We start from the raw sequence: 13,722 nt of genomic DNA on the forward strand, positions 1-13,722 counted from the left end.
CAGTGGAGACAGGCACAGCAGCTGGGAAGCAGGACACAGCTCTTTCCTCCCCCCAGGCACCAATATCATTCCCCTGCAACCCCTGACATTGCTTCAGGGGCTGAGCAGCTCCAGACACTAGAGCTTCTGGGCACTAGAGAGCGGACATGAAACGCCAAAGGAACCTGGTTCCAAGTAAAATTATAAAGACAACATCTGAGAAAGATTTAAATGACATCGACCTCATGAATCTTCCTGAAACAGAGAGCAAAATAAAAATCATTAACGTGCTCATGGAGGTACAGAACTCAGGAATGAATTCTGGTGGGAGATGCAATCGTTGATGACCACAGTGGAAGCTATTAAAAGCAGTTCAGATACAGTGGAGGAGACGATAAATGAAATAGAAACTAGAAAAGAGGAATACAAAGAAACTGAGGCACAGAGAGAAAAAAGATCCCTAAGAATGAAAGAATATAGAGACAACTGTTTGACCAATCCAAACAGAACAGTATTTGCCTTATAGGGGTAACAGAAGAAGAAGAGAGAGAAAAAGGGATAGAAACTGTCTTGAGGAGATAATTGCTGAAAACTTCCCTAATCTGGGTAAGGACATAGTCTCTCAGGCAATGGAGGTGCACAGATCTCCCAGCACAAGGGACACCCAAGGAAGACAATACCAAGACATAGAGTAATTAAAATGTCAAAGATCAAGGATAAGGACAGACTATTAATAGCAGCCATACAGAGAAATAAGATCACATACAAAGGTATGCCCATCAAGCTATCATCAGACTTCTCAGCAGAAACCTTACAGGCCAGAAGGGAGTGGCATCATGTATTTAATGCCATGAAGCAGAAGGGCCTGGAACCAAGATTACTGTATCCAGCAAAATTATCATTTAAATTTGAAGGAGGGATTAAACAATTTCCAGAAAAACAAACGCTGAGAGAATTTACCTCCCACAAACAATCTCTACAGTGTATTTTGGACAGACTGCTACATATGGCAGTGTTCCTAAGGTTTAATAGTTGTTACCAGAGGTAATAAAACCACAGTAAAGAAAGTAGAACAGTTAAGTACTAAACAAATGCAAAATTAACTGAACTACATCCAAAGTCATTCAATGGATAGCCAAAGAGTACCGAATATGATACCTAATATATAAAGAATGGAGGAGGAAGACATAGGAGGAGGAAAAAAAAAGGACCTTTAGATTGTGTTTCTAATAGCATATTAAGTGAGTTAAGACTCTTAAGGAAGTTATCCTTGAACCTTGGGTAACCATGAATCTAAAGCCTGCAATAGCAATAAGCACATACCTATTGATAATCGCCCTAAATGTCAAAATGGACTGAATGTACCAATCAAAGGACACAGAATCACAGAATGGATTAAAAAACAAGACCCATCTACATGCTGCATAAAAGAGGCTCACTTTAAAGCCAAAGATATACACAGACTAAAAGTGAAGGGATGGAAAAAGATATTTCATGCAATAGGGAGAAAAAAGGAGATGCAGTACTTGTATCAGACAAAATAGACTTCAAAACAAAGAAAGTCACAAGAGAAAAAGGGCATTACATAATGATAAAGGGGTCAATCCAACAAGAAGATAAAGGCATTAAAAATATCTATGCACCAAAAACAGGAGCACATACATATGTTGTTGGGAGCGAGCCTGTGGACTTTGGGCAATGCCAGTTGTGTGGGTCTTGGGACAGCAGCAATCATTTCTGCAGTATCCTGGAGGGAGTGGAGCTGCCCTCCTAGCCAAACAAGTGTAGGTCTTGTGGTCAAGTTGCTAGGCAGTGTTTCCTCCTCTGTTCTTTCCACTGGCCTTCTAACCCTGCTAACACCCTGCTTCTCAAGAACACCCGCTGCCCCAGGGAAAAGCCCCACCCTTAAAACCTCCCTCCCAAGGGCCCCCACCCACAAGATGGCGAACTCCCTGCTTCTCTTCTGGGTCCTCTGCTCCCGCCGGCGCCAGCCAAGGCTCAATCACCCCTCTGCACCTTCCCACCGGTGCCACCTAAGGCCCAATCACCACCTGACCCACCCCTTCCTCGCTACCTGTATAAATTGAGCCTGCAAACAATAAACTGTGTCAGCTTGATCAGACATCCTGTCTTGCTGTCTGTTCTTTGTGTCCCTTGCCCCTTCATTCTCTCCTCCAGGTCGTCGACCCCCGCTGACTGTCCTGTGGGTCGGGACAACTGGCGCCCAATGTGGGGACCGACAGACCGGAGAGGTGAGAACGTCGCCCCCAGGAGGTGTCTGCAGCTAGACCGTCGCCACCCATGAAAGGAGGTGTCTGCAGCTAGACCCTTGCCAGAGTCGCCCCGTTCTGAACCCGGCGTGAGACAGACTTGTGTATACTCAATCAGCGACGCATTTAGGAAGGTAAGTCATGGGGCAAGCATTCTCACAGGAAGATTTGTTCATAGCCGGACTCAGAGTCCCTCAGGACACGAGGAACAAGGGTTAAGAAAAAAGATTTGAAACGTTTTTTGGTCTTTATTGAAGATGTGTGTCCCTGGTTCCCTCAAGAAGGAACCATTAGTGAAAAGAAATGGCAACGGGTAGGCGATTGCCTTCAAGACTATTACAGAGTTTTTGGTCCAGAAAAAGTACGTGTCAGCATTTAGCTATTAGAACCTTATTAATGATATCTTGCGCGTTCATCGCGAGTGGCCTGACTTGCAGAAAGTTGTCACTGAGGGAGAAAAAAACCATGAGATCCCGTTCTCGTCCCCCCTCCGAGGCTTCCCAGCCAGCCTCCCCTTCTCTCAAAGAACATCCTTCAGATTCCGCTGCAAACCCCTCAGATATCAGACTCCCAGCCTTACCGACTGTCCGGTCTCTTTCCCTGTCAGACGGACAAAGTTTCCTCCCCTAATGATTCCGCTGACTCCCGTCCTCTCCGTTATCCCTCCCCCCAAAGCTCCACCGCCTCCCCTCCCCTCAAAAAGCTCCTCTGAATCCCAATTGTTGTAGGAAAAAAGTTACAATCCCATTATACTGCCCACAGACCAAAGAAAATTCCAGTTGATATTTCCAGCCCCCTGGACTGGGGCTGTCTAAACCTTAACCCAGTAATGTAAACTGCTTGCCCTTAGAGTGTATTCTTGAAAACTGAAGTACTTTTAATCAAATAAACTAAGAAGAAGGCAAATGAATATTAGAAACTCAAATCTTTATGTCAGTTTGTCTGTGTATGTTTTTATATGAAAAGTGTTGCTAACTGTAGTCATTATGTCTTGGTCTGTATGTTTGTGTGTCTAAGTGTGTAAATAAAAAATGTTTTCTACCTCCCGATGGTAGTAGTAAAAATTCACTTAAAAACAAGCGCTTGTGAAAATTGGGCATTCTAAAACTTCCAGAAAATCTAATAAAAAAAATATTATGCATTAATGCTAATTTAAGCTTAACTGATACGGACATGTCCTTATAGTTATTAACTGCCCAAGTTTACTTAAAGTCATTTAAGTTCATGTTACCTGTTAAATATTTCAAGAAGATGCTTAAAGAAAAGCTTGACTTTGATGTTTAGTAAAAGTTTTATAAATAATCTGGCATGTTGCTAAAAATAAGTAAACAAGTGTAGCAAATAAACTTTTTAATAATATTACTGTATTAATGTATAAATGTATATATCTGCAAACAGCTTAAGAATTTTTGTGGTAACCGAAATTCTTAAAGTTTGCTAAGCTATATAGACATATTTTGTACTTAATGAGAAATTGTGCTATAAGGTACATTTCCAAAAATGATAAAATATGTTCATATATGTATCAATCTGAAGAATGTTGGTGTAACAGCTTACAGTGGCCTATTTTTCAGTGTTCACTGAAAGTTAAAGTATCAAATAGTTTTAATTTCTAATGAAAACTACTTGATATAATAAGGAAAATATTTTAGTATGTTAAGATGTGTGTTTTAATAAGAGAAAGTATAAAGAATGGAAATTCATTTTGTTGAGAGTAAAAGAAGGTTAATTGTTCTAAAGTACAGCTATTTATTTAAAGGGGGACAGAGAGACAGAGACAGAGAGAGAGAGAGCGGTGTGGTGCAGCAGCGTGGTGCCTTTTGCTGTGGCGGATCCGCTCAGCCTGTTGCCTTGGGGGAGGGTCAGGATGTTTAGAGATAAGGCGGGATAAACCCAGTCAAGCCCCAGGCAAGCCCAGGCATAATTCTCACCGGCTTATGTGCTTGGGACCGTGGGGCAAATGAAGAATAAATTACTGTATCCTTACAGATATAATCATGCTATGTGAAATTAAAGCAAGTGAGTCTTAATATCGAGAACACAGCAAAATTGGAGTTTTGTTTTCAGTTGGAAAGACGAAGTATTCTTTAACTGTTAGTCTGCTCTTGATATTGAAAGATTGCAAAGGGTTCTCTAATTGTTTTATTAAAACAGTTTCTTATGCTTAAAGTCTTAATCAATTGTCTGAGTATTTAAGAAAATAAGATCTTAATATTAAAAAGACTAAGCTAAGTGTTAACAACTATGTAACCTTCTGCATTTGCTTTTAAACTTTCTTATCATTCTAGTTAAATAATAAGTGTTATTTAATAACTATAATTCTATTTAGGCAAGTGCCTTAAAACCTTTTGACAACTTCCCAAGACCGAATTTTAAAAAGTATTTTTACCTCTCAATTAACTCTGATATTTTTCAGAGGGCCCCTGGAACATATCAGTAAAATTTCTTCTCATCAAAGAAAATATTTGACTGATTTGGCTTATTTACCTGATATATACTTACCTAAAAAGTGCTGTCAAAAGGAATAATGCTAAACTTTATTACTGAATGTTTTATGTTACAGAAATGTCACTCTTCCCCCTAAGACGCTTACTCCTGATGCCCAATTACATTTACCTGTTAGTACTACTATAATTACTGATTGTGTATGTATTAATTGTACTTATGTACCCTCTTACTGTAATTGTACAATCAATGTAAAATAGTCTTCTAGATATAGACTTTCAAATGGTTGGGTATTTTTGTGTAATAACAAAACATATCAAGCCCTCTCTCCATACTATCAAGGTGTTTGTGGGGTGAGATGCATTCTTCCTGCTCTAATAGACCATCCTGAATATAAGCACAAGAGACTTCTCCGAGCTCTGCCATCTGACTGTGATGAAAACTTGAAGCTTTGAGGTCCTGCTGCTGTTGCAGTTGCAGCTGCGTTCCTCCTGCCAATTCCTGGACTTGTCGTTGGAATGCTAGAGGAGATATCTAAGCTGGCCTGCGCATATAGCAAAACAACAAAATTGACTGCTTCTGTATTATCTGAACTCCACCAAGAACTGAGAGAATTGCGAGCTGCGGAGCCTCATAATCGTGCTGCTGTGGACTGTCTGCTCTTAAAAGAGCATGTAAGATGTGAACAGTTTCCAAGAATGTGTTGTTTCAATTTGTCTGATTTTTCTCAAACTACCCAAAATCAATTAGATGATATCCCCGATCACCACAGAACCATTTAAATCCTATCTTATTTGCAGCCATAACTGCATCTGATATATTAAATCAGATGAGATATGTGCAAAGAACCCCTGAATAGTCTCTGGCACGCTGTCACACCTCTCTTAACTCTAAGCATTTTATGGCTTTTGTTGCTGTTACTAGGGCCTTGTGTCCTTCGCAGCATGTAGAAACTCATCCAATAAGCCTTAAGAGGCCTGCATCATTTGAAATTGCAGACGGTCCCCAACACTGGTAAATCATAAGATCTAAAGTCAAGTATGGTAGCCAATGACGGGTAAGATACGGTTGAATTGTAAATATCAACCTAAGAAAGGGAGTGGTCGACAGAGGACTATAGCCTCATGACCGGTAAGGATTTACTTCAACCATACAACCTAAGACAGGCACCTACCTTGACCCAATCTGAGTTAGACTGGTTGTTTTATTAAAGAGAAAAAAGAGGCAGGATAGTCAAAGATGGGTAAGCACCCTAGAGCCTCTGGCAACCTAAGACAGGGCTTCCACATTGGAGTGGGAGTACCAATGACGGGTAAGATCAGAGTCGCTGCCTTGGGGCACCTAAGACAGGTACTGTCTTCTTATTATAAAATAAAGGGGGAGATGTTGGGAGCGAGCCTGTAGACTTTGGGCAATGCCAGTTGTGTGGGTCTTGGGACAGTAGCAATCATTTCTGCAGTATCCTGGAGGAAGTGGAGCTGCTCTCCTAGCCAAACAAGTGTAGGTCTTGTGGTCAAGTTGCTAGGCAGTGTTTCCTCCTCTGTTCTTTCCACTGGCCTTCTAACTCTGCTAACACCCTGCTTCTCAAGAACACCCGCTGCCCCTGGGAAAAGCCCCACCCTTAAAACCTTCCTCCCAAGGGCCCCCACCCACAAGATGGCAAACTCCGCTTCTCTTCCGGGTCCTCTGCTCCCGCCGGCGCCAGCCAAGGCTCAATCACCTTCTGACCCACCCCTTCCTCGCTACCTGCATAAATTGAGCCTGCAAACAATAAACTGTGTCAGCTTGATCAGACATCCTGTCTTGCTGTCTGTTCTTTGTGTCCCTTGCCCCTTCATTCTCTCCTCCAGGTCGTCGACCCCCGTTGACTGTCCTGCGGGTCGGGACAATATGTGAAACAAATACTAACAGAATTAGAGGGAAATAGAATGCAATGCAATCATTCTAGGAGACTTAAAGCACTCCACTCACTCTGAAGAGAGATAAACCAGGAAGAAAATAAGTAAGGAGAGAGAGGCACTGAACAACCTATTAGAACAGATGGACCTAACAGACTTTGACAGAACTCTACGCCCAAAAGCAGCAGAATACACTTTCATCTCAACTGCACATGGAACATTTTCCAGAATAGACCACATACTAGGCCACAAAAGAAGCCTCGGTATATTTAAAAAGACTGAAATTGTACAAACCAGTTTCTCAGACCACAAAGGTATAAAAGTAGAAATAAATTGTACAAAGAAAACAAAAAGGCTCACAATCACAAGGAGGCTTAACAACATGCTCTTAAATAATCAATGAATCAATGAGCAAATTAAAACAGAGATCCAGCAATATATGGAGACAAATGACAACAGCACAAAGCCCGAACTTCTGTGGGATGCAAAACAGCATTGAAACTGGAAAAGGAAGAACAAATGAGGCCCAAAGTCAGCAGAAGGAGGGACATAATAAAGATCAGAGAAAAAATAAAATTGAAAGAATTAAACAATAGAAAAGACTCAATGAAACAAAGCGCTGGTTCTCTGAGAGAGTAAACAAAATGGATAAACCCCCAGCCAGACTAACTAAGAGAAAAAGAGAAACTGCACACATCAACAGAATCAGAAATGAGAAAGAAAAAATCATGACGGACCCCACAGAAATACAAAGAACCATGAGAGAATACTATGAAAATCTATATGCTAACAAGTTGGAAAACCTAGAAGAAATGGACAACTTCCTAGAAAAATACAACCTTCCAAGGTTAACCAAGGAAGAAACAGAAAATCTAAACAGACTGATTACCAGCAACAAAATTGAATCAGCCATCAAAAAACTACCCAAGAACAAAACTCCTGGGCCAGATGGATTCACTGTTGAATTAGACATATAGAGAAGATATAATACCCATTCTCCTTAAAGTTTTCCTAAAAACAGAAGGGGAGGGAATACTTCCAAACATTCTATGAAGCCAGCATCACTCTAATACTAAAACCAGGCAAACACCCCACAAAAAAAGAAAACTACAAGCCAGTATCTCTGATGAACATAGATGCAAAAATTCTCAACAAAATATTAGCAAACCAAATTCAAAAATACATCACAAGGATCATACACCATAATCAAGTGGTATTTATCTCTGGGAAGACAGTATAGTACAACTTTCAAAAATCCATCAACATCATCCACCACATCAACAAAAAGAAGGATAAAAACCACATGATCATTTCCATAGACACTGAAAAAGCATTCGACAAAATTCAACGTGCATTCATGATTAAAAGCTCTCCAAAAAATGGGTATAGAGGGCAAGTACCTCAACATAATAAAGGCCATATATGACAAACCCACAGACAACATCATACTTAAAACAGTGAGAAGCTGAAAGCTTTTCCTCTGAGATCGGGAACAAGACAGGGATGCCCACTCTCCCCACTGTTATTCAATATAGTACAGGAGATCCTAGCCATGGTAATCAGACAAAACAAAGAAATACAAGGCATTCAGACAGGCAAAGAAGTCAAACTGTCACTATTTGCAGATGACATGATATTGTACATAAAAAACCCTAAAGACTCCACTCCAAAACTACTAGAACAAATACCTGAATTCAGCAAAGTTGCAGGACACAAAATTAATACACAGAAATCTGTTGCTTTCCTACATGCTAACACTGAACTAGCAGAAAGAGAAATCACGAAAACATTTCCACTCACAATTGCATCAAAAAAAGAATAAAATTCCTAGGAATAAACCTAAACAAGGAAGTGAAATACCTATACCCTGAAAACTACAAGACATTCTTAAGAGAAATTAAAGAGAACACTAATAAATGGGAACTCATCCCATGCCCTTAGCTTGGAATTAATATTGCTAAATTGGCCATCCTGCCTAAAGCAATCTACAGATTCAATACAATCCCTATCAAAATACCAACAGCATTCTTCAAGAACTGGAACAAATAGTTTTAAAATTCATATGGAACCACAGAAGACCCAGTATAGCCAAAGCAATGCTGAGAAGGAAGAATAAAGCAGGGGGAATCTCACTTTCCAACTTCAAGCTCTACTACAAAGCCATAGAAATTAAGACAATTTGGTACTGGTATAAGAACAGACCCACAATCCAATGAAACAGAATACAGAGTCCAGATATCAACCCAAAAATACATGGTCAATTAATATACAATAAAGGAGCCATGGACATACAATGGGGAAATGACAGCCTCTTCAACAGCTGGTGTTGGCAAAACTGGACAGCTACATGTAAGAGAATGAAACTGGATCACTGTCTAACCCCATACACAAAAGTAAATTCACAACGGATCAAAGACCTGAATGTAAGTCATGAGACCATAAAACTCTTAGAAAAAAACATAGGCAAAAATCTCATGGACATAAATATGAGTGACTTCTTCATGAACATATCTCCCAGGTAAGGGAAACAAAAGCAAAAATGAACAAGTGTGACTATATCAAGCTGAAAAGTTTCTGTACAGCAAAGGACACCAGCAATAGAACAAAAAGGCATCCTACAGTATGGGAGAATATATTCATAAATGACAGATCCGATAAAGGGTTGACATCCAAAATATATAAAGGGCTCACGCGCCTCAACAAACAAACAGCTAATAATCCAATTAAAAAATGGGCAGAGGAGCCGAACAGTCAGTTCTCCAAAGAATTTCAGATGGCCAACAGACACATGAAAAGATGCTCCGCATCCCTAGTCATCAGAGAAATACAAATTAAAACCACAATGAGGTATGACCTCACACCAGTAAGGATGGCTACCATCCAAAAGACAAACAACAACAAATGTTGGCAAGGTTTTAGAGAAAGGGGAACCCTCCTACACTGCTGGTGGGAATGTAAATTAGTTCAACCATTGTGGAAAGCAGTATGGAGGTTCCTCAAAAACTCGAAATAGAAATACCATTTGACCCAAGAATTCCATTACTAGGAATTTACCTTAAGAATGCCGCAGCACAGTTTGAAAAATACAGATGCACCCCTATGTTTATCGCAGCACTATTTACAATAGCCAAGAAATGGAAGCAACCTAAGTGTCCATCAGTAGATGAATGGATAAACAAAATGTGATACATATACACAATGGAATATTATTCAGCCATAAGAAAACAAACCTATCATTTTGCAATAACATGGATGGAGCTAGAGAGTATTATGCTCAGTGAAACAAGCCAGGCGGAGAAAGACAAGTATCAGATGATTTCACTCATATGTGGAGTATAAGAACAAAGAAAAAATCTGAAGGAGCAAAACAGCAGCAGAATCACAGAACCCAAAAATGGACTAACAGTTACCAAAAGGAAAGGGACTGGGGAGGATGAGTGCGAAGGGAGGGATAAGGGGTGGAGAAAAGAAAGGGGGCATTATGATTAGCATGTATAATGTGGGAGGGCAGAAATGGGGAGGGCTGTGCAACACAGACAAGACAAGTAGTGATTCTCAGCATCTTACTACGCTGATGGACAGTGTCTGTAATTGGGTATGTGGGGGTACTTGGTGATGGAAGGAGTCTAGTAAACATAAAGTTCCCCATGTAATTATAGATTAATGATACCAAAATAAAAAATAAAAAAGGCCTTTGCTCCCTGATGTATATCACAGCACAATATAACATATAATAGCCAACCTATGAAAGCAACCTAAGTGCTCATCAGTAGATAAATGGATAAAGAAAGTGTGGTACATATACACAATGAAATATTATTTAGCCATAAGAAAACAAATCCTACCATTTGCATCATGGACAGACCTATACGGTATATGCTCAGTGATATAAGCCAGCTGAAGACAAGTACCAAATGGTTTCATTCATCTGTGGAATATAACAACAAGCAAAAAGGAACAAAACAGCAATGGACTAACACTTACCAAAGAGAAAGGGACTGGGGAGTGTCAGTGCGAAGGGAGTACAAGGGGATTAAGGGGCATTATGATTAGTGCACTGAATGTAGTGGGGGGCACGGGGAAGGAAGTATATAGCACAAAGATGGCAAGTAATTACTCTATAGCATCTTACTATGCTGATGGACAGTGACTGTAATGGGACATGTGGTGGGGACTTAATGGGGGGAATGTAGTAGCCACAATGTTGCTCATGTGAAACCTGAGCATAAGATTGTATATCAAGGAGACCTTAATAAAAAAAAAAGTACCCATGCACCACAGAAACAAGTCCAGAGTATGCTTCTCAAACTTTAATTATGAATGAGTAGGAATCACCTGAGGATCTTGTTAAAATACAGAATCTAATCAGTAGGTTTGTGGTGACCCCTGAGATTTCTGCATTTCTAACAAGCTCCCATGTGATGTAGATACAGCTGATCCAGGACCACACAGGTGAAGAGGCTTTATTACATCTTTATAATGTAGTCAAAACAACAAAATTACACAAAGCTTTTACAAAGAGGAGGAAACAAAGGAAAAGACTACTATGAGTGAGAACAGTTACGTAAACCTTCATCTTCAGCCTTTATTCTCTCTCTGTATGTACAGCCAAGTTTTCAGTTGCCTGCTTGCCATCTACACTAGGTAGTGGCATGGGGACCTCAAACTCCACACCTCCCCATGTTAAACCTGCTTCTTTCTTTGAAATTTGCTACTTTAATCAATGGTACCACCATCTTCCTAGCAAGCCCAGAGAGAAATCTTAAAGTCAGCTTGTTTTTTTCCTCTTTTCATTTCCAAAGTCCATACATATCCCACACCACTTCAGGACACTATCACCCTTCACCCTCAACTTCTGCAATTTTTGGCTGGTGGATTTTAGCTCTTTTTAGGGGCTCAGACTCCTCTAAAAATCTTCTGAAAGCCATGGATTATCTCAGAAAAGGCACATTTGCACAGAATTTGACATACTGATTGCAGAGGGTTCAAGAACCAACCCCCAAATTCATTCAGATTCTGTATTAAAAACTCTTACCCTCTACGAAGAATGCCCAGACAGCTCACTTGATGGACAGCACTGAGAGCCCTGGCTTGGCCAGGCCTGATGCAGAGACAGCAGTGGACTGACAGCATCTCTTCCATCTATGCCCCACAACCTAGAGTCCAGTTTGCAGTCATCTTTCTTACCTCATCTACAGGTCATCTTTCTACACTCATCCCTACATCTGCTGCCTCCAGCATTGCCTCAGTGATTACTTTGCAGTTATTTATACATTTTAATCTTTCTCGTCTGTCTGTGAAGCCACTACCCTCACCCAATAACATCCTCTGTAGTTCCTTCCGCTCCTGCTCCTCCCGTTCACGTGATAGCTGAGAACTGGTTTTCTTATTCTGCAACATGTTCTCGATGTTCTTTCCCATTTCTTCAAAGTCACTGTCTTCAGCTGATCTGCTATCTGTGTCAGTTGATAAGACTTCAGTTGATGACAAACCCTAAAAAGAGAAAAAAAACAACCTCAAATTAAGACAAGGGGAAATACAAAAGTTTACAAAGAGCTGAAGAAGCAGTTTGAGGCTACAGTAGGAAATTGGGAAGTCAGCCTTAAAAACAACATTCAAAATCCACTGAGATATGGGGCCCTTAACGGAAAAGCTTTACAAGTTTTCCTAGACATTTAGAGAACAAGGCAAGTTTGAAATACGAAATAGCACAACTCTTTCAGAATTCCCGGAGAGACCCTGAGAAACACATCAATATATTATTGGTCATTCTGAATTAGGGCATTACCATCCTCTCAACAGTAAGCCTTCAGAGAACATACAACTTCCTGTCCCCTATCACCACCGTAATGGCTGCTAGGCCCAAGCAGGCCATAAAAGCTGCCATGGAACCCAGAGCTCAAACCTAGCACCACCTGCCATTCAAAACCTTTGCCAAGTTGTTTTGAATAAAGTAGGTACTCTAGCAGTATATGAACAGATGCCATCCTGAAATCTCCAGACACCTTACTACCTAGTTATATTATTAGGTGTGACTAAAACATAATTAGGTTTCTCCATTATAAAATAGTGTCTTGGACTCCCCCACTTTTCCAGATTGGATTTTCTGCAGCACTAAAACACATTTGTTCTGCAGGTCAAAGATGCTCTGACATTCCTCTTTGTAACGCTCTTGATGTTCAGCCACAGAAAACCTTGATCCATGAGCAAATTTACTCATGGGTCCCTCTCCAGAGCGGGCCTGTTCTGTTAACATTGTGCATACAGCATCAATCACTTCCCAGCAGGAAAACTTTTTAATCTACAAGAGAGACACACACACACACACACACACACACCAATTATTCAGGGATTTCAAAGAGCAAACCAAGACACATGGTTAGAGAGCTAGATCAAAATAACAACACCCAAAATATTTTAAGCAGAAAGCTTTAGAACTAACTCCTGAAAAAGTATCCAAGACCCAGGCCCCCACAACTTACACCACAAAATCCTCCAGACAGTTTCTTACATCTGCCTACTACCTCTTCCCTCCTTGTGCAAAGCCCCTAGGAGCCTCTACGTTTTCCTCTTCCACACTCAGCTTTTCCTCAAGCACACCGAATTTATGAAGAAGTTGCTTGTCATTTTTCAGAGAGAGGTGACAGAGATCTCCATCTGTTCCTGTCACTGTTTTCTTCACTGGCTGAGGCTCCTTATCATCCTACATCAAAAACAAAATACAGAAAAACAGGTTAAGAATCCTAGAGAGCTGAATTCCTTGTAGTAGCCACTTAAATCATCCTGTCAACTTAACTGCTTCCTAGATCATGCATCCTATTCATCACGACTCCTTAACCTTCCTTTCTTTCTTCCTTGATTCTCATCGTACAGAAATTCAGACACTCTCACCTTCTGCCATGTTGGTTTGTTTGGAATCTTCACATACGAGAACCCTTCACCACACCCTGTGGGATCTGCCATCCCAGTCACCTCCAGGAGACACTTGACCTTCATGGCAGCAATGAAGGCCCTTGTGGTGTTCCAAGGAGCTGTGTGAACCTGACACATAGAAAAAGATTCTAAGGGTTATGGAGCACATTTGCTCTATGTCTAGCCATGATAGAAAGTTGGATCAGTTACAGTAACAC

General features: G+C 40.6%; 1 protein-coding gene across 1 annotated transcript in view; it reads right to left on the reverse strand.

Annotated features, from left to right (window-relative positions):
- The window catches only part of LOC130682145 (transcription initiation factor TFIID subunit 1-like), a 180,881-nt gene that overhangs the window by 126,955 nt on the left and 40,204 nt on the right, over window positions 1–13,722 (reverse strand). The window contains 4 exon segments of the mRNA XM_057496300.1: window positions 11,908–12,085; window positions 12,714–12,893; window positions 13,170–13,295; window positions 13,484–13,633. Coding sequence (XP_057352283.1) covers window positions 11,908–12,085; window positions 12,714–12,893; window positions 13,170–13,295; window positions 13,484–13,633 — 634 coding nt within the window.

This window comes from Manis pentadactyla, chromosome Y, assembly GCF_030020395.1.
Source record: "Manis pentadactyla isolate mManPen7 chromosome Y, mManPen7.hap1, whole genome shotgun sequence".
Taxonomy (NCBI): domain Eukaryota; kingdom Metazoa; phylum Chordata; class Mammalia; order Pholidota; family Manidae; genus Manis; species Manis pentadactyla.